The sequence below is a fragment of the Canis lupus genome, chromosome 33, assembly GCF_048164855.1.
Source record: "Canis lupus baileyi chromosome 33, mCanLup2.hap1, whole genome shotgun sequence".
Lineage (NCBI taxonomy): Eukaryota > Metazoa > Chordata > Mammalia > Carnivora > Canidae > Canis > Canis lupus.
The window spans coordinates 30,038,079-30,060,244 of record NC_132870.1 but is presented as its reverse complement, the minus strand read 5'-3'; the positions used below and the strand labels follow the sequence as shown (position 1 = coordinate 30,060,244).

General features: G+C 36.7%; 1 protein-coding gene across 6 annotated transcripts in view; it reads left to right on the top strand.

Moving 5' to 3' along the window:
- The window catches only part of CFI (complement factor I), a 60,505-nt gene that overhangs the window by 14,340 nt on the left and 23,999 nt on the right, over positions 1 to 22,166 (top strand). For 5 of the 6 annotated variants that reach the window (XM_072810601.1, XM_072810600.1, XM_072810602.1 and 2 more), the window contains 6 exons: positions 8,549 to 8,590; positions 15,396 to 15,675; positions 17,428 to 17,581; positions 19,405 to 19,577; positions 20,832 to 20,945; positions 21,046 to 21,156. In XM_072810601.1, coding sequence (XP_072666702.1) covers positions 17,511 to 17,581; positions 19,405 to 19,577; positions 20,832 to 20,945; positions 21,046 to 21,156 — 469 coding nt within the window. In that variant the 5' untranslated portion in view covers positions 8,549 to 8,590; positions 15,396 to 15,675; positions 17,428 to 17,510. The remainder of the gene's footprint in view (positions 1 to 8,548; positions 8,591 to 15,395; positions 15,676 to 17,427; positions 17,582 to 19,404; positions 19,578 to 20,831; positions 20,946 to 21,045; positions 21,157 to 22,166) is intronic. The other variant, XM_072810599.1, reaches the window with a different exon arrangement.

Sequence of the window (22,166 nt, the reverse complement as noted above, 5' to 3'; positions counted from 1 at the left end):
GCTAACATAGCTTAAGACCTGTGGGTCACCATTAAGAACACCAAAATATACACACTAGAAACCCAGAGAAGAGAACAGGTTAAAAAGAATATTTGAAGAAATAATAGCCAAAAACTTCCCAAATTTGCTAAAAGATATGAGTCTACAGATTTAGAAAGCTTACCAGCCTCTAAAAAGATAATGCAAAGAAGTCCACACCAAGACACGTTATAATGAAATTGTTAAAAGCCAAGGAACTAAACAGAATATCTTGAAAGCAGCAAGAGAAAAGTAACTCATCATGGGCAAAAGATTTTCAATAAGATTAGAAGTATATTTCTCATTAGAAACCATTGAGGCATGGAGAAGAGAGTGGAATATTTTTAAAGTGCTGAAAGAAAAGACTGTCAATCACAAATTCTATATTGAAAAAAAACTATCCTTTAAAAATGAAGGAGAAATTAAGACATTTTCAGATTAATTGATGGAGTTAGTCATTGGTAAATAAGAAATTCATTATAAGAAAGATACGGGATCCCTGGGTGGCGCAGCGGTTTAGCGCCTGCCTTTGGCCCAGGGCACGATCCTGGAGACCCGGGATTGAATCCCACGTCGGGCTCCCGGTGCATGGAGCCTGCTTCTCCCTCTGCCTGTGTCTCTGCCTCTCTCTCTCTCTCTCTCTCTCTCTGTGACTATCATAAATAAATAAAAATTAAAAAAAAAAAAGATAGTCCTGCAGGCTGACCAAAAATACACTAGACAATAACTGGAAGCCACAGAAGAAATAAATAACTTCAATAAAGATAACTATATAGGTAAATACAAAGGCTGGCGTAATTTCATTTTTGGTTTGGAGCACCTCTTTGTATTTCACATGATTTAAAAGAAGAATGTATAAAAATAATGATAAATCTATATTAATAGGCATACAATGCATAAAGATGAATATATGGCCATAACAACATAGAAGAGGAGATGGACCTATATAAGACCAGGGTTTTTATCTACTCTTGAAGCGAGGTTGGTATCAATTCAAACTAAATTGTTATACATTTAAGATGTTAAGTATAATCTCCACAGCAACCACAAAGAAAATCTTTAAAATATACAGAAAAGATGTAAGAAGAAAATAAAATAGTTCACTATAAACAAATCAACTAAACAGAAAAGGCCGTAACAGAAGACATAAAGAATACAAAGTTGTAATACAAAGAACAAATTGCAAAATGGTTAAAATAAGGCCTTCCTTATAAACAAATATAAGTAGGTTAAATTCTCCAATGAAAGGTAGAGACTGGCAGAATTTATTTTTAAAAAAACTAAATGTGATCCAACTATATGCTATCTACAAGAGACTCACTTAGGTCCAAAGACATAAATAGATTGAAATGAAAGGGTGGAAAACAATATTCCATGCAGATAACAACCAAAAGAGAACCAGAAGTGGACACACTAATGTCAGACAAAATTAACCTTAATTTTGTCTTGTTATGAGAGACAAAGAACACTAGATATTGACAAAAGAATTCATTTAAAATGTATAATTATAAACATACACATACCAAATAGTAAAGCCCAAAATATATGAGACAATGACATAATTGAAGGGAAGAAAAGAATTCTAATAATAGTTGGAGACTTCTATATCCCACCTTCCATAATGGATAGAAAATCTAAACAGAAGACAAATAAGAAAATAGAGGATTTTAATAACACTATAAATCAACCTAACCTAACAACTAGACATACAGAGCACTACACTCAACAAAAGAAGAATACACATTTTTCTCAAGTGCACATAGAACATTCTCCAGCATAGCCCATATGTTAAGCCACAGGACATGTCTCAAGTCTAAAAATATTGAAATCCTTAGAAATAGTTCCTTGAAAGATAATGGAATAAAGCTAGAAATCAGTAACAGAAAGAAAACAGAAGAAAATTCACGAATATGTGGAAATTAAGCAATGTACTCTTAACCAGTGGTCAAAGAAATCACAAAGTAAATTAGAAAATACTTAGAAATGAATGAAAGCAAAAACACAACATACCAAAACTTTTGAGATGTGGCAAAAGCAGTTCTCACAGGGAAATTTATAGCAGTAAATGCCTACATTAAAAAATAACAAATATCCTTAATCAAAAATCTAACCTTACACCTTAAAGAACCAGAAAAAGAAGAGCAAAATAAATCCAAAGCTAGGAAAAGGAAGGAAATAATAAAGATTAGAATGGGGAGTTTTTATCATGAATGAATAAAGAATCTTGTCAAATGCTTTATATTTCTGTTAATTTGGTTGTTAATTTCTCTTTCATCTCTGATTTTATTTCTTTGAGTCCTCCATTTTTCTTGATGAGTCTGGCTAAAGTTTATCAATTTTGTTTATCTTTTCAAAGAACCAACTCTTGGTTTTATTGATTTTTTTCTATCTTTTTAGTCTCTATTTCATTTATTCCCTCTCTGATCTTTATTATTTCCTTCCTTCCAACAACTTTGGGCTATGTTTGTTCTTTTCTAGTTCCTTTAGGTGTTAGATTGTTCATTTGAGATTTTTCTTTTTTCTTGAAGTAGATCTGTATCACTAAAAATGTCCCTCTTGGAACTGCTTCTGCTGTATCCCAAAGATATGGGACCATTATGTCTTCATTTTCATCTGTCTCCATGTATTTCTTTATTTCCTCTTTGATTTCTTCACTGATCCATTGGTTGTTTAGTAGCATGTTGTTTAGCCTCCAAAAAAGGAGGAAGAGGGGAAGGAAGAGGAGGAGAAATTGTAGGTGGGAAAAATAAGTAGTAACATAATAGATTCAACTAAACAAAAATTTGGTTCTTTGAAAAGATCAAATGGACACACCTTAACTAGACTGACATAAAAAGACACAAATAAAATCAGAAAGTGGACACATCACTGTTGACCTTACCGAAATCAAAAGAATGATAAAAGGGTACTATGAACAATTATATGCCAATATATTAGATAACTTAGATGAGTAGCCAAATTCCTACAAACACACACATTACCAAAACTGAATCAAGAAGAAATAGTAAATCTGAACAGACAAGCAACAAGAGATGAATCAGGAATTTCTAAAAACTTCATCAAAGAAATATCCAGTATCAGATGGCTTCACTACTAAACACTGAAAGAAGAATTAACACTAATTCTTCTCAAACTCTTCCCCCCAAAAAAGAAAAGAAGTAAATACTTCCTAATTCATGAGTCCAAAATCACTCTGATAATAATGTCAAAGATACAACAAGATACAAAGCACAGATAAAAGCTACTGTCGTCATTGACCTCCTCCTCATATCAAATATTCCCAGATATTTCCAGCATTCATCATTCCTTTGTATGGATCCAGATTGCCATCCAGCATAATTTTCCTTCTGCTTAAAGGGATTTTTAAAAAACTTTTCTGTTAAGGCAAATATACTGGTGATTAATTTTTCAGTTTTGTATCTAAAAAGGTTGTTATTTGCCTTAAACTTTTAATGACATTTTTGTTAGGAATAGATTTATATGTTGATAGGGCTCCCTACACACACACAGTATTTTTTAACTGTTACTCCACTGTCTTCTCATTTGTATTAGTGATGAGACCTCAGCTGTCACACTTACCTTTGTTCCTTTGCCCATGATGTGACTCTTTTCTTTGGCCCTTTTGAAGATTTTCTCTTTATCTCTGGTATTTGAAAATTTGAATATGATGCCTTAATGGAGTTTCCTTCATGTTTCTTCTGCTTGAGATTCATTCAACTTGTTGGAACTGTGGATTTTTATTTTTCATCAAATTTAGAAAAATGTCAGCCCTTATTACTTCAAATATATTTTTTGTTCCTATCTCACTCCCTTCTCCTTTGGAACTCCAATTACACATAAAACATGCCACTTGAATTTGTTGCACAGCTCACTCATACCTTGTTTGATAAATCTTTAGGTTTTCTAATATTTTCTTCTGCCAAGACCTACTTGTCATTAGTTCCATCCAGTATATTTTTTTAATCTCAAATATTGTAGTTTTCAACTCTAGAAGTTCAATTTGGATCTCATATATCTTTCATGTTTCTACTTAACGCTTTAAACATATGAACTACAGTTATAATAAATATTTAAATATCTTTACCTGCTAATTCTAACATCTATACTAGCATTCTGAGTGTATTTCAGTTGATTGGTTTTTCTCATTATGAGTCATATTTTGCTGCATCTTTGCATGCCTAGTAATTTTCGGGGGTGCCAGATATTATGAATTTTACTCTACTGGATGAGAGTATTTTTGTATGCTGAGTACTCTACTGCTGAGTATTTTTGTATGCCTATAAACATTCTTGAACTTTGTTCTGAGATGTTTAAGTTACTTGAAAACAGTTTGACCCTTTCAAGTCTTGCTTTAAACATTTTTACGTAGGACCAGAATAACACTCGGTTTATTTTTTTATATTTTATTTATTTATTCATGAGAAACACAGAGAGAGAAGCAGAGACATAAGCAGAGGGAGAAGCAGGCTCCTCGAGGGGAGCCCGATGTGGGACTCTACCTGAGACTCCAGGACCATGCCCTGAGCTGAAGGCAGATGCTCAACTGCTGAGCCACCCAGGTGTCCCTAGCACTCAGTTTAGAACTAATTATTCCACACTACTGAGGCAAGATCCTCTGTGTACACCTCCAAATGCCCCATGAATTACAAGTGGTAAGAATTAGCACTATTCATGGCCCTGTTTGAATGTGGTCCCTATCACCTAGAATTCTTTTCAGTGGTCCTTTCCCCAGTCTGAATTAGTTTCTTCACACTCAGGTGCTGATGAATACTTGCTGAACACTCAGAGGGGATCTGCTAAGGAGCTCCAAAGTTCTTTTTCCTATTCCATTCACTTCTTTCCAGCATTCAATTCTTTGAATTCTAACTGCTTTGGTCTCCTCAGACTCTCAAATCTTTTTCCTCAGCTCAGGGAGTCCCTTGGGCTCAGCTCAAGTTCCCTCCCTCTGCACCACAGTCATGGAACTCTCAAGGCAATCAAATGGAGCAATTATAGGTCTTCTTCATTTACTTCTAGACTCTCAGGGATCACTGCCTTTCTTCACCTGATGTTCAGTATCTTGAAAATTATTGCTATATTTTGCCCATTTCTTAGTTGTTTTAGGCTGAAGCATAAACCTGGTTCCTATTATTTAATCTTGACTGGAAGCAGAAGAATTCCTATTTAATTTAATTTTAATTAATTTTAATGTAGGTAGCCATATCTGGCCAGTGGCTCTTGTATTAGTACAGTTAACAATTGCTGGGGTTACTGAGATTGAGATTTTAAAATACAAATGTAAACCTCAAATGGGTGTATTTTTTAAAACATATCCTTTAATAGACATTGTGCTATAAATGCAAGTTAATTCAGTCAATTCTCAGTTCAGCCCTGATAGAGGCAGTCTCATAAACATTATGCATTGGAATTGTTCAGGTCATTTCAGTACAGTTCCTGTCTCCAAACTCTGTGTTATCACATTTTTCTGAATGTGAATAAACAGTATTGTCACAGTGAATTACAAGGATGAAGAAACAGAAGGAGAGTTTTCAGTTTTTTCATTCTAGGCCATTTGGAATTTTTGTTTTTAAAATATAAAATAGTAAAAAAGTGCAGACCAAAAGGTGTGCCAAGAGCAAACAACAGTACATGCAGGACATATTTTACCAAATTTGAATAATATCTTTAAAATGAAATTTATTCCTTTTTTATCAATGTATTTAATTGTTGTTAAACTGAAAAATTATTATTCGTTACAATAACAGACCTATACATAGGTGTATTTTTTTTCTTCTTCATCAAAGACAAATATGTAGTTAAAAATATTTCTCTATTTTTTCCTTATTTGTTTTTTTTTAAGATTTTATTTATTCATGAGAGACACAGATAGAGAGTGAGAGGCAGAGACACAGATAGAGGAGAAGCAGGCTCCATGCAGGAAGCCCGATGCAGGACTCAATCCTGGGACTCCAGGATCACGCCCTGGGCCGAAGGTGCCAAACCACTGAGCCACCCAGGGATCCCTATTTTTTCCTTATTTGTATTGTGTTTTTTACTTTTATTTTTTACAAACAGGGTGCATATATATATATATATATGAATTTCAATGACAGAAAATATTTGCTGTTCACATTTTTCTGCATAATTTATTGTTCATTTCTTTCATGGTTTTTATTGGAAATAATTTTGTTGTATAGGGAATAGTGTTTTGGAAGTTTCTGTTCTCAGGGCGCCTGGTGGCTCAGCTGGTTGAGTGTTGAATTCTTGGTTTCCACTCAGGTCATGATCTCAGGGTAATGAGATTGAGCCTGGCATTGGGCTCCATGCTCGAGCTCATGCCCCTCTGCAATTCTCTCTCTTCTCTCTCTCTTCCCCCCACTCACTCTCTATTTTGCTCTCTCTCTCTAAAAAAAAAAATCCTTTTTAAAAAAGTATCTGTTTAGTGTGTCAAAAACACTAGGCTTGCCATTTGTCAGTAGACAAACAATTTTTTGCAACTCTTATTCCAAGGTGCTAGTTTCTTTAATATATAGACTTCCTATAAAACAAACAAACAAAAAAAAGGCCAAACAAACAAACAAACAAAAAACAATCCAATATACATAGCAAAAGATATGATTAGTGCAAGGAGAAAGAAATAAAAATCTCAAAGTTTGAGCATATTGAAAGATGTTCAGCCTCACTCATTGGGTAAATTGCAAATAAAACTGTATGTACTCTGATAACATTTTTATATACCAAATTGGCAAAGATAAAAAAGTTAGTGAGGTATATGTTCTGTGGTCAAGATTATGGAAAATAGGCACTGTCTGATATCAAGTTTGGGAATGCAAATGAAAACAACCTCTATAAAGAGAAATTAGGCAATATCTTTCAAAGTTAAAAGTGCTGATTTTTTAAAATTTCACTCCCAGGTTAAGTACTGACAGATATATTTAGTATAGTGGGAAATGATGTGTATTATGTAAAAAGATTCACTATAACTTTGATTATAATGACAAAACATTAGAAAGGGCCACTGGTTGCAAATTGCACTGGCGTTGGGGGGCAGAGTTAGAAAATAAAACATAGGCTCATGTACAATAATGATCTCTGGAAAGATTCACAAAGACTATTAAGTGGTTGACTCTGAGGTGGGCCTTGGGAAGTTAAATGGATAAGGGAAAAAAGGAAATATACTTTTTATAGGCACCCTTTTGAACCTGTTTGTAATATTCCTTTGTGTTTCCTATTTTTTTAATTAATTAAAAATGAAAACAACAACAAAATTTCAGCCATCTTAAAAAACAAAACTGTTTTCATATTAAAAAACAAAACTGTCATAATAAAAATAAGGCCAAAAAACTAGGCCAATGATTTTTTTTAAATCTCTGAGGCAAAAATAATGGAATTGACTCCAAAGCAATACTCCCAATTTTTAAAGAAAAGAGTAGAATGCCCACCTTACCTGCACACATCGTACAACCATTTTTCTACCATTTCCAGCAACAACATACTGGTCCTGGGTCAAATGGTGTAGTTATTTTAAAAATAAAACAAACAACAACAAAAATAACAAAATTCAAATTCTTTGTTAAGTATTCATCATTTAGTATTAGTAGAGAAACATTACTTTTTTATCTGAATAGGGTGGCTGCTGGTTAAATATCTGGTTGTCGGGGTATCAGAGCATGACTTTATATCAGAAACAGGTATGATAAAAGATGGACAGATCCAAGGAGAGGAAAAGATTATAGAAAAAAGTTGCTAGTGAAGACCAGGATGAGAAGACACTGAGGCCACAGGAGGCCTAAAACTCTCCAAATGGAAAGACTTCCCATACGGTTAACTTTCAGGATATGAGTTTATTCACTTCTGGAAGAAAGACAAAATGCTATATTGTTTGCCCTTTTTGAATCTTTTCCATTTTTTCCTCTCAATATTTTCCAGGGAAATGATGATTATACCAGGTAGTTAATGTCATAATAATAAAATCACCACAAAATCTCAGTGTCAGAAAATTTATTTAATATACTAGGCTGCAGGTTGGCTGGTGATCAGCTGATCTAAATTGGGCTCAAGTAGAGTGATTCTTCTTTGCTTGCCTAGCTATATTCTTCTCATAGCTATGGCAGAGAAGCAAAAGGACAAAACTAATTGGACAAATACTTTCCAATCTCTTGTGTAACACCTACTGACTGCTTGTTAATTAAAGCGAGTCACATGGCTAGACCCAGAGTCTACAGTTAAGAAAATACACCTTCCCCCCAGCAAATGACTGGAATGCAAGGAGGCTAGAATTGGGACCACTTATAATCTATCACAGTTACCATCATATTTGCATTTCCATAGGGTCTTAAATGTTCATTCATGTTTTCCCATGTATTTTTCATTTGATCCTTGGAATAGCTCTGTGAGAATATTATTTTTATTTTCTACATTTTACAGAAGAACAGAATCAGAAAGTAGTCATTTACCCAAGTTCACACAGCTACTTAGCAGTACAAGCAGGAATTGGCGACCTTTTCTGTACTTTGGTCATAGTTGATCATTCTTTTTCCTTTGTTTATAGGATACAGATGAAAACCAAAAACAATGGATAAGGAAAACCCAGGTAAAGTTATACAGCTATGTACTAGGGTAAATAAGGGATTGTTTGCTTCCTGTTTTCTAATTACCAACTACCGATCTAAAATTGTTTCATTGTCGTCCTGCCTAGAATAAAAAGACAAAATTCAAGTCAAAATAATCGTTACATCATTGCAAATACCAAGGGCCAAAACAAAACAAAACAAAAACATATCCATATACACAAAAAAGCAATAGTAACAGAAGAGTTGAGTCATGTTTTATAGATGAGTAGACTATAGTCATAATTGCTAAAAATTTTTGGACATGTGCTTCTAGTATATGTAAATATATTTACTTATCAATAATAAATATACTGCTATATACATAATGCAGCTAAAAAACAAATACAATTTGGGACACCTGTGTGGCTCAGCAGTTGGAGGTCTACCTTCGGTTCAGGGCATGATCCGGGGTCAGGGATTTAGGTCCTGCATTGGGCTCCTGGTGGGGAGCCTACTTCTCCATCTGCCTGTGTCTCTGCCTCTTACTCTGTGTTTCTCATGAATAAATAAAATCTTAAAAAAAATACAATTTTAAGCACATAAATAATATTTTAATAATTTTCAACAATCTTTAATAGAATAATATCATTAAACACACTTCATTATTTTTTAAATTTTTCATTTGATTTCATGGCATATTAGCTGCAAAAGATAGTTCACAAGGAGCAAAACGCACAATAAACACATAGGGAGAGGTTCATCATTAATGATATAAATCTATATTTAAATGCTCATTTTAATATTACTGATTGAGGGGACAAGGCTGACTTCATATAGTACTTAATTAACTTTTCATTGTTTTTAACCCTGCCATGTGGCTGATGAACTGCTCCTACTGGGGTTAGAAGTGTCAACTGCCATTCGCTTATCTGTGGGTGTTGCAGTTGGGTATTATTTTCAATCCAGCATTCATTTCACTGTACAAATGTATATGATCCTCTGTCTTAAAACAAAAACCCTCTCTTGACTTAATATCCCCTTCCAATTATTGCCCCATTTCTCTGTGCCTCTTTACATTTAAACTCTCAAAAATTTGCTGTGCTCAGTTTCTCTTTTTCCATTATTTCTTGAACCCAGTCAGACTTGAGTTCCCACCATTCCAACAAAATTGCATTTCCCAAGATCACCATTTAACTAAAGAAGCATTAAACACAGCTGCCGGCCACTCCTTCCTTCTCCTTGCTACTGTGCACTATTTTCTATTTATTTGTTTTTTACTTCACTGACCACATCTTCTCATTTCCTTTTCTAACTCTCCATCATCTCCTCAACTTCAAAATATTGGGAGGCTCACATCCTCCAATGGCTTTATATTTCATTCTGAGAATAAGCTGGTCTCTACAGTGAATTTTAAGTCCTATATGATTGTTCACCCAACCCTCCAGTTCTCTGATCTCACCTCCTCTTCCTCTCACTCCAGCCACTTACTCCTCTGCAACCACACCAGGTCTCTACACCAAGAGCACATCACCTATGCTTCTCCCCTACAGATTTGGCTAATTCTGACCATGACACCTCACATCTAGGTAGGTGCATGGCTTGCTCACTCACCTTCATATCTCTGCTCCAAGATAAACCTTCCCTGACAATTCCATACAAAAATAGCAGTTTTCTCCCTCACTCTCCCCAATCTCTATCCCTCTTACCTTGTATAACATTTGTCACCTTATGTTATACTGTGCATTTATTCTCTATTCATTTTTGTCAAGGGCAATCTTTCCGTTTGCCTGGAAGTAGAGTAAAATAAGGTTTTAGTAAACAGTGTTTACCACAAAGATAAACATTAAGAAAGCTTTTGATCCATCACCGCATCTTCTACCATCAACCACATATGTAATAGTCTTTTTTTTTTTTTTTTAGTATCTTATTGTGGGAAGGAAGGAAGTGACAGAGTCAATATAATTTCCATGATGATTTAAATAATTTGCTTATTGACAACATCTATATACATTCATTGGAAAGACGAGTTTACATAAATGTATGAAGCATGATTTATAATCTCTTTCAGACAAAGACTGGTTTGGAAGTGCATTTACAAACCCCTTTAATTACATCCTTAGAGATCAACAGACCACTGCTCTAGGTATTGAGGATCCATAGATACATGTAACTTACCCCATTCCCTCAGCGTTAAAGCCTGCTGTCATCATGTTTTACACAGCAGATAAACAAACTTACTCTTCTGTCCCTGGCTACTGCCCCACAATAACTTTCTAGCTCTCTTTAGATTATTGCCATTTTCGGCAGCCAGTATGTTGAACAGTGTTAGTCATTACCATGACTAACTTGAAATTTAAAATATAATAATTACTATAAAATTGATTCCAGCTTACCATGAAAGGTTGTTGGAATAGGAAACTGCTTAATTTCTAAGGCAATCTTCTCCGTCATTCTCTGATTATACCTTCTCCTATATCTTCCTCAACTGTGTTTCAACAATATTGTCCCTTTCTCTTACAGCTTCAGTCTTTCCTATTCTGTTAGATTCCTGATCTTAGCCTATAGTTATCATGAAATCTCATATGTCCTGACAACAGCAAAGTCTCTCTTTATTCTGGGTCCCTTTGTGTTACTATCCCATCCATTTTCCTTCAAAATCTAATACTTAATTCTTCTCTGCTGCAAGCCTACTGATATTCTTCTTCATTTAACTATGTTTATCACATTAATTCATGTGTATAGTTTACAAAGGCAAATAAGGCTTAAAACCATGGTAATGCTAAAAATGTTTAACAACTGATTGAGCATAGATACTGACCAGTCAGATAAGATCATGAACCAATTATCTTTGCTTATGAAATACCCTTATCGGGCAGCCCTGGTGGCCCAGTGGTTTAGCGCCACCATCAGCCCAAGGTGTGATCCTGGAGACGGGGGATCAAGTCCCACGTCGGGCTCCCTGCATGGAGCCTGCTTCTCCCTCTGCCTGTGTCTCTGCCTCTTTCTCTCTCTCTCTCTCTCTCTCTCTCTCTGTGTGTGTATCTGTCATGAATAAATAAATAAAATCTTTTTTAAAAATACCCTATCATACCCTTTTTTGAAAATACCCAATCTCACCCTGGTTCTCTCCATCCAGAAACAACCACTTTCAAATCATTCAAATCATTGCTGTCTCTTCTATTTGTTTCTTTTTTTTCTTCTGCTATTTATATCCGATTCCTTTATAACATGTTCATACAAGCATTTCTTTTCAACAATTGCCTGGATTTTCAGTCACTCCATGTTCTTAAAAAATACTAATGCCTAAACTTGTCTGGGGTTCTGTGGGATATATTTGCTTTATTCTTATGGATTTTCCTCATGAGGCCTTTCAGTTCTCTCTGGTCTGCTAAAACCATTACCACCGGCCCATCTGCTTTGTAGCTTCTAAAATTTTGGTAATACCTCAAGTCTGTAGTCATCTCGTTGCAGGGTGGACTGCGGAGACATTGGGTCCTGAAACTTTGACCCAATCCATCCATCTGGTCAGCCATCTTGGGCCTGTCTGGTTTAATCTGGCTTCTTGTGGCTTTGTTTTGGAATGCTGCCAGGACAGGCCTCTGACTTTCCTGATAGCTGGCTATGACTCCTTTCCTGGCTGCCAGGCATCCTGTTAGAACCTAACTAGAGGCCTCTAACACTCTCCCATTCCATTTGGGTGTATTGATTATACCTTATTTTTTAAAATTGTTTTATTCTTACTTTAGTGGCACTTGGAGGGGAAACAGAGTTTTTTGTTTTTGTTTTTACAGATTTATTTGTTTATTTTAGAGAGACAGAGAACATGAGCAGGAGGGAAGGGGCAGAGGGAGAGGGAGAGAGAATCTCAAGCAGACTCTGTGCTGACCACAGAGCCCCACAATGTGCGGCTTGATCTCATGATTCTGAGATCATAAAGTGAGCCAAACCCAAGAGTTTGACACTTAACCAACTGAGCCACCCAGGCACCCTGGAAGCAGAGATTTTTTTTTTTTTTTAAAGCCTGTGTTCAGTTTCCCGTATCTAAGCACAAGGTCAATCAAATGGCTACCCTGTACTTCTGCTTCCATTTTCTGGCCTCAACTCTCAAAAGTCTGGTTTCTACCTCTAACACTCAGCTAAGACTACTTCTTTGAGGAGTCCCAGTAATCCTTGTTCATCTAATTCAGTGGCCTTTTTTCAGCCTTCATCCTCTGGAGCTCTCTGCCACAGTAGACACATGGAGCAAAGGACCCCTCTCTGGCTGGGAAGCAAATTCTCTTTTACTTGCTCCTCATCTTCAGCTCCTTTAATGTAAATTCTCCTCAATGTTGTGTTTTTGTTGGGTTTGTTTTGTTTTGTTTTGTTTGCCATTCAGTGAATACCAGGCCCACCATACCCCTTAAAGCAAGTCTGAGAAGATTTCACCTGAAATGAAGGTCAGAGTTCCAATGATTATAGAGAACTGGACATTGTAGTTGTTGTTATATGATCTTTTCTGGGACTAAAAGCCTTAATTTTTTATGTTTTCTCTAATCTAAGAATGATTGAAAAGTTATGACACTTGTGCATGTTTCTGTCAATGAGCAAGGAAAAAGGAGACCCTAGAAAGGATTTAAAGGAATAAAGGCTGGAAAGAATTATGTTGTTTTCTACTTGCACCCAATTGGGATATCTCTCTTTCAATATAAGGGTGATACATAGAAAGGTGACAGTTCCTGCTATCAGGGCACTTACAATCTTCTCAGTGGAAGATATAAGAGCTAAGTAATTACAAAAATTTCAACTCTAATAAGTGCCACAAAAGAGGAACCATGAAAAGTATGTGACTGGTGGATTTCTTCAGAGATCAATGTGTCAAAAGCCAATTTAGTGAATGACCAATTTGTGAAATTTTCTTCTTTATGTGGCTATTTAATAAAGTTTTGTGAAAAGCATATTAGATAGAATAACTTTTAGAGCTTATGCAAATTCTTGCATGGTTTTAACTGATTGGTTTTTATTTGTTTTCATGACAGCATTTAAAGATTGTTCAATTTGTTTCTGTCCCCACTGGCTGTTATTGCAGCTGGAGGACACTGAGAAAGAGAGGGGGACTTGTCACTGAGGACTAGGGAGACCAAAGGACAAGACACTCATCCTCCAGACAGGCCAACTAGGGGACAGAAGCAGCACTGGATTTCCACAACTCGTTTTTTACCCAACTGGTCTGTTCCCAGCCCTCCACATATTTCCTCTGGATTCCTGCAGGTCTAATTGGCCTCCTGCCTGTCTGACCTGATCTCCAATATCTTCCTCAAATGCATATTTGCTTCATGGCTGAAAGTGACTCCCCTGGGACCTGCTCTCTTATCCTCCACCACCCTCCCTTTCTATTCTTTAGTCTCAATCAAGCCTCCTGTTCTCTTTCTTACAGTCTTGCCTAAAGTACCTACCCACCACCCCCTCTGCCAGCAACTTCTGCTCAGTACCCTCAGAACTCAGCCCAGATCAGTTCTTTCTGGAAATGTTCCCAAGTTTCTTCATCAGGCCAGGGCCCAGAACACTGTCCTAATGGCATTTCCAGCCATCTCTACCAGAGAAATTGTCATTCAGGCTTGCCTGTCTCTCTTTGGGTGTGACAGGGAGTTCTATTCCTCTGGTCCTAGTCTTTCTGTGTTACAGAGCAGTACTTACTAACTCATTTATTGAGTTAATGAATAAATGAGCTAATAATCTGTCTTCCAGGGTTTAGACACACACCAGATACCCCTTTGCCAAAAAGTATTGCCAAATGCACATCCTTCAGACACTTCATACTCAAACGGTTGCAAACCAAATTCTTAATAGCATTACAGATCTTCACTATCACTCAACCTCAAGACCTAGTACCCACCCTCAAACCCTAAATGGATTAAATTTTCCAATCCTATTACTTTTGGTTGCCTGAGTGTCTTTTTAAACCATTCTGATACTCCACTCCTGCTGCCTCTTACCAGTTTCCTGGCCAGTGACCATTCCATTTGAAGCATATGAAACCCCATACGCCCATCAGTTGGGACTGCTCTTGATTCCCTGAATACATTCTGCACCACCCCTCTTGTAAACACAGGCTGTAGCACCAGCCCTCTGCTAACATCTGTCCTTCCTTAACTTGCTCAAATGCTACCACCTCCATGAGGTCTTTTTAAATTCCTTAGAAATACTAACTCTCTTCCACTCTGGTTCTCCGAGAGTACTGTGTTGTGTCTACCACTGTTATATCAATTACCACAGTCTGCCTTGTACCCCAGTTACTATGTGTGTTTCTGTCTTATTGCTTACATATCAAGCCCCTGGAAGACAGAACCCATGTATCTTAGAGAAACTTTACACATAGTAGGAGTTTAACAAATGGCTTTTTTGTTACTAATTAAATTAACCAATTTAATTCATCAATTCATTCCACAAGACTATATTTCACACCAGTTTTGTTTTGTTACTTCTTAACATGATTTCTTCAAAGGCAGAGTTTTATGTTGGCTTTAGGATAATAATAGCTCCCATTGATTTCATGCCTAGTACCTGTCAACCATTATATGTTTATAATTTCTAATCCTTGCAATAGCCTCGCAAAATAGAAGATGTTACCTCCCATTTTACAGGTGAGGAAACACACATTTTATGAGGGTAAGTAACTTACCCAAGGGCATATAGTTGTAAATACCCAAGCTTGGACTAGAAGTCAGGTTTGTGATTCTGCAAGCCACGAAAACATATCACCCTATCTGTACTGTGTGATAGGTGAGTCTGTTTTGTTTCTTTCCTTCATGTATAATCATCTTCAAAAAGAAGATTTTGGTTTGTTACTGTTTATTTTGTGTTTTACAGCTTTCTTCGCTATCAAACACACCACAAGTGAGTCTGTTAGATGAAAAATGTTTAACTGAAAGATACACACATCTCTCCTGCAATAAAGTCTTCTGCCAACCATGGCAGAAATGCATCGATGGGACCTGTACTTGTAAACTCCCTTATCAGTGCCCAAAGGATGGTACCTCAGTGTGTTCAACTAATGGGAGAAGCTACCCAACTTACTGTCAGCAAAAGAGTTTTGAATGTCTTCGTCCAGGGGCAAAGTTTTTAAATAATGGAACATGCACAGCTGAAGGTAGGAAAAGTCTAGTTGAGTCTATGATGTAAGAAGGAAGTTTTTTGCCATCCCTTCTACTAGAAAATAATTTTGCTATGAAATGTTATGATGACAATTCAAAATTCCTTTCTCAACCCTTGATTGTAATTGCTGTGATAACTAAAGAAATAACATCACCAGAATATAGCCAGCCTTTGAATCCACAGCACAAGGCTCCCAAGGTCAGTCTTTCCCCTCGGTGCCTGGTGCCACTCTCTGTTACCCAGCCCTTCAAAATTATCCTTATCCTCACTTCTACTTGGCTAGCAGGACTATTCCCAGAACTACTGAATTGGTTCAGAACCCAGTGAACAAATCTTTACATGACATTGATACTGAGATGGAGCTGCACCTCTGGACCTCCAGCTCCAATAATTTCTTCCAGCATCCATCCTACCAGCCCCTACCCCAAGGGAACCCCAACCCTGTTGGCCCTAATCTAAGGGGAACTCAGGCCTCTGCTGACCTAGGCCATGCTCTAACCTGGCCATGCTCTAAAATCTCTAACTTGGTACATCAAATGAAAGAGCTTGTCTATACTCCATCCAGGTTCCTAATGCAGTGAGGAGGCTGGGATACTGACAGGTAGATCTGTGGAGTGGTTAAGGTTATGAATCTCACTGCCAGATTTAGCTGCAAGCCCCTCTACCCCACCTCAGTTATTGACAAGCTATGTGACTGTCAGATCCCATTTTTCCACATCTGTAAAATATGAATAACACTAGTTCCTAACTCGTAAGACCCTCATGAAAACTAAATAAAATCATGTATGTAAAGCTCTTCACACACTGGCACACAAAAAAAGCTCAAGAAATTTTAGCTATGACAGCAAACCTTAGGCTATATTCAGATATCAATTATCACAGGCACTGAGTGAATTGATAGAAAAATACTCATAACATCCTTTCTTTAAAAAAAAAGATTTATTTATTTATTTATTTATTTATTTATTTATTTGAGAGAGAGAGCACGCAGTGAGGAGGGGAAGAGAGAGAGGGAAAGAGAAACTCAAACAGAGTCTGCATTCAGCACCAAGCCCCACCTGGGGCTCCATCTCAGGACCCTGAGATCATGACCCTGAGCCAAAACCAAGAGTCAAGTGCTCAACCGACTGTGCCACCCAGACACCCCAAAACATTGTTTTTAAAGGCACCATGCCATAGGTCAGTGCAGTAGCCTAAATATCTGTGTGATGCTGAGTGAAGATGTTGAAGCACTCTGGAGCAGGAAGTAGAGAGCCCCCTATTTCAACCCATCTCTTTTGCCTGTTGGAAGAAGGGAAGAAATAATAGAGATTATTCTGTCAGTGGCAGACTTTTGTTCTCTTGAGGCATTAAATGCCTTAAATATATGAGGATGTATAAAACTTTTTTACATTCTAATTATTTGTTTGGCTTACTTTTAAAAAGAGCACAGACTTGGGAGTGAGATCAATATGATAGCTTCTGATTCCTGGCTTCCCCACTGGAGCGAGCAACTTAACCTCATGTGTAAAAATGGAGGAATTTAGGTTCCTCATGTGTAAAAATGGGGATAAATATCAGTGTTTTCTTCACACGGTTGCCTCATAAAATAATTGCCTGCTATTTTCTGTCAAAATCTTCATGGAGTTCACAGTTAATTTGAAATTATGTATTTTGTTATTTTAAAGGCTTTTAATCAAGAGGAAAAAATATAATTGCCTAATATTGCTCATTCTTTTGTTTTGTTTTGTTTTGTTTTTAATTTTAGGACAATTTAGCATTTCCTTAAATTATGGAAATACCACTTCAGAGGGAATTGTTGAAGTAAAACTTATACACCAAGATAAGAAAATGTTCATATGTAAAAAATCCTGGAGCATATTGGAGGCTAATGTGGCCTGTGTTGACCTTGGATTTCAACAGTGAGTGCTTGTGTCAGTGGATTATCTTGGGGTTGGTCTTGTTGTTCCAACTATTAGCTTCTTTGATTACCCAGTCTTTCTGCTTTAATTTCCTCATATGTGACCTGAGAATATTAACCACCTGCCTCCTAGCATTGTTATGAAGATTAAATATGTTCATGTTTCACTATTTATTCCTATTCATTTACACTTAGAACATGGCTGAGCACAGAGTACCTGTAGGTTTGTTGAAGTTCCAGAGAGTTGTAAATATGTTCATTACCAATGTGTTGGTTTGTTGCTGCTTCTTGCATCTCTCAACTTTATTCTGAATTCAGGTTCCTTCTTCCTATACCACATCTGCTAGTGGTTCATTAGTGAAAGGATCTTATTAAACTGAGCCACAAGGTACTTGTGGTCTTTGACAGTTTGTGACCTACAACCTATGATTCAACCTAATAGGAAAGTCTCTCAGTCTTTCATCTCCCAGTATTTTACTCTTATCATATTTTGTATGAGCTCATGGACAGACTTCTCTTATTTTAGCCAATTATTTTCCCTTCCTTCTTTAAGATCTCGTTGAACCCTGGTCAGGCTCCCTGCTCAGCAGGGAGTCTGCTTCTCTTTCTCCCTCTGCTCCCCCTCCCCACTTGTGCTCTCTTTCTTTTTCAAATAAATAAATAAATAAATAAATAAATAAATAAATACAGTTTTATTTATTTTTTATTTATAAAAAAGAGCTCATTGAATGCATTTTATCTAGTATTTTTAGATAGTTTTAGATTGATTTTTTTCAAATTATTTACCTCTGAGATTGCCCCAATGGCTCTCATTTGTTCCCATATTTTGATGCTGTTTGGCACAGTTTTATGACTCTTTCATCATCATTATGGATCCGAAATCATTAAAAATACCTTCCTTATTCTCTTTAATTGTTTTCTTTTTGCCTTTCATTCTAATTGATACGATATTTATATTGTGATTATTGCTTTGTTATCGTTTATATTTTTTACCTGATGCATCTTTCTCAACTTCTTATTTTTAACACCATTTCCCCCATTTCCTTCTAAAAGAAACAAGAAACAGTTGAATGTTCTGAAAGAACAATTTACTATAACTCATCATCTCTAGTATATTGAGTCATAGAGGTAGCCTCTTACATGCACAAATTCTGAACAAATTGAGAAGTCTAAGCAATGGCATACAGATGCCAAATATCACCTTAATACTGTCAAGGCTGAATTGAAGACATAGTTTAACATAAAAATAAAACAAACCTCCTAGAATTAAATCAACTTAACCTCTCAAAATCTAAGCAACAATGGAACCAACTAGGTAAACCTTACAGCAAGAGAAGCAAGTGAAGCAGTCCCCAAAAGGAAAGATGGAAAAAGTGAACTAACCTTGATTTATAACTCCAAAATTCCCTGATCAATTATTCGGTTCCCTTTCCTTGAACAAAGAGGAATTAAGAGATGGAGAGAGGCCAAGAATGACACCCTCAGGTTGAAAGGAAACATCAGGAGTGTGGAAGAATAATTCCTCCTCAACAAGAAACAGAGAAGAGGAAACTATTATTTGCTGATTATTTGTCACGCTTGAACTTTGGCTAGTCAATTTAAATTGACTGCTTTAATTAATCTTTCCAAAACTAGCTGAGATTATTATGTTCCCTTTTGCAGGTGAAGATACTGAGGCTCAGAGAATTTAAGCATCTTGTTCAATGTATCATTCATATGTAGAAAATTAGAGGAAATTACTTTAGTTCCTTATCTCCTACACTAAGATTATAAATGCAACCTACTAATTATTCTACATTAATGTTTCATTTATTCTATTTGTAGAGGTGCTTTTGACATTCAAAAAACGTTTGAAGTTCCTGAAGATCAACATAAAAATCTCACTGAATGTCTGCAGGTACATTGTCGAGGATTAGAGACAAGTTTGGCTGAATGTACTTTTACTAAGAGAAGAGCTAAAAGTGTAGCTGGTGTGGTTTGTTACACAGAGAACACAGGTTGGTAGAGTACTTGCCTGAAACTCCAAAACTTCCTTCAAAATTGCTTATTGCACACCAGTCTGTAGTAAATGAACAAAGGATGGATACTCAATTGCAATAATAGGGGCAAAATCATTCTGGGGGGCTTTAAAACCTAAATTGGTGCTTTTCCTCTATTGCACCTTTTTGCGTTCAAATATTACTTCTATCCAGGTTCCTCTCTGGGGGCAAAGCTGCTTGACTTCTCTTTGCTTGCTGGAACAGCTGGGTTAAAGTTAATAAAACAAACATAAGCAACTCAAACATCAGAAGAAACCTCCATATTTTCTTTGAGAGGTCCAGCCTACACACTTCAAAATACCTTTAAAATATTTAAGTGGCCACAGTCTCAAAGCAGTCACTGCCACTTTTTACCTAAGTCTTAACTAGATTGGAATATTTTAGTCACAAATGCGGTTTTAAAAGCTAAAGCCTGGGACAACTGGGTGGCTCAGTGGTTGAGTATATGCCTTCGGCTCAGGTCGTGATCCCAGGGTCCTAGGATGGAGTCCAGTGTCAGGCTCCCCGCAGGGAGCCTGCTTCTCCCTCTGCCTATGTCTCTGCCTCTCTCTGTGTGTCTCTCATGAATAAATAAATAAAAATCTTAAAAAATAAAAATAGAGGGATCTCTGGGTGGCGGAGCGGTTTAGCGCCTGCCTTTGGCCCAGGGCGCGATCCTGGAGACCCGGGATCGAATCCCACGTCAGGCTCCCGGTGCATGGAGCCTGCTTCTCCCTCTGCCTGTGTCTCTGCCTCTCTCTCTCTCTCTCTGTGTGACTATCATAAATAAATAAAAATTAAAAAAAAATAGAGGCTGAAGACTTTTTTTGGTGCTAAAAAAATACCATCAAAATATAAATGGCACTGTTCAAATAAGTTATGAGATGGAAGTGAGGATTCGTACAGCAGCGGGAAAGGAATGGGTGAACACCTGTATTTGCCAATGTGAGCAAGGACCTGTGATCCCTGATCCCCATCCCCCAACCTCAATGAGTACAGACCTCCACAATAAATACTGGTTTTCAGAGATAACGAAAGGGCCTCCATAAACCAACTTTTGACATTTGTTTTCCTTTTTAACCATATATATTATGTTGATCCTACCAATACAGCTTATATCATTTTTTACTTGATGCCTGACTTTATCTTAATGTTTCTGTTATTCCAAATGTGATAAAGATGTCACCTACAACTCCATAAATAAATTTCACAAAGATAATTCATAATTTACAGTTTCTGCAGCAAGTGATTCCTTCCATTGTGTGAATGGGAAACAGATTCCTCAAAAGAGGACCTGTAATGGGATCAATGATTGTGGAGACCAGAGTGATGAACTATGCTGTACAGGTAGTAAAAGACTTCCCCCATTGAATTTCAGATTCTATCCCATTAAATATTAAGTATGAAAAAAATAAAAATAAAATCTCTACTGTTTATGTTTGTGCAGGATGCCATGGCAAAAGTTTCTTTTGTAAATCTGGTGTTTGTATTCCAAACAAGTATAAGTGCAATGGTGAAGTGGACTGCATTACAGGAGAAGATGAAAATGGTTGTCAAGGTAATTTAAAGTTGTGTGGTTATGTTTTTTCATTACTTGATCTGGGTATTCTGAAACTTCCTTTTAGGTAAATTGTAATTTTAAATGAGTATAGGATAGTGTTAGCAGTAAGAGTACTACTGAATGGGCATTTGAAGAACTATGGAATGTTCTTCTCTCATATTTTCATTTATTAAACATATTTGTTATTTCAGAACTTTGTATTAGAAAAGCTCCCACAGGGATCCCTGGGTGGCACAGAGGTTTGGCGCCTGCCTTTGGCCTAAGGCGCAATCCTGGAGACCCGGGATCGAATTCCACGTCGGGCTCCCGGTGCATGGAGCCTGCTTCTCCCTCCGCCTATGTCTCTGCCTTTCTCTCTCTCTCTCTCTCTCTCTCTCTGTGTGTGTGACTATCATAAAAAAAAATTAGAAAAGCTCCCACATAACAAAACTAGACATTAGTAGAATGAACCAATATGTGCCTATCTCCCAGCTCAAACAGTTAACAATATTTTGCCAGTCTCGTTCAACTTGTTTGAGTATTTTAAAGCACATTTGAGATACCGTGTCACTTCACCTATATAAATTTCTAATGATACAAACACTTCATATATACACAATATATTTTCATTGGTATACCTAATAATAATTCCCAAACACTGTTTAATAACAGCCCATGTTCAAATTTTTCCAACCATCTCAAAAATATCTTTTTAAAAAAGATTTTATTTATTTATTTGAGAGAGAGAGAGAGAGAGAGTTGGAGGGAGAGAGCTAGAGAATCTGAAGCAGACTCGAAGCTGAGCCCAGAGCCCAGTGGGGGCTCCATTCCATGACTGTAAGATCATGACCTGAGCCAAAACCAAGAGTCTTCAGATGCTTAACCAACTGAGCCACCCAGGTGGCCCTCTCAAAATTGTCCTTTTAGAACAATGTGTTTGAATTAAGGTCCAAAATAATCTAACATTGTATTTGATTATTAAGTTTTTAAAGTCTGTTTTATTCTTTAAGAGTTACCCACCTAGAAAC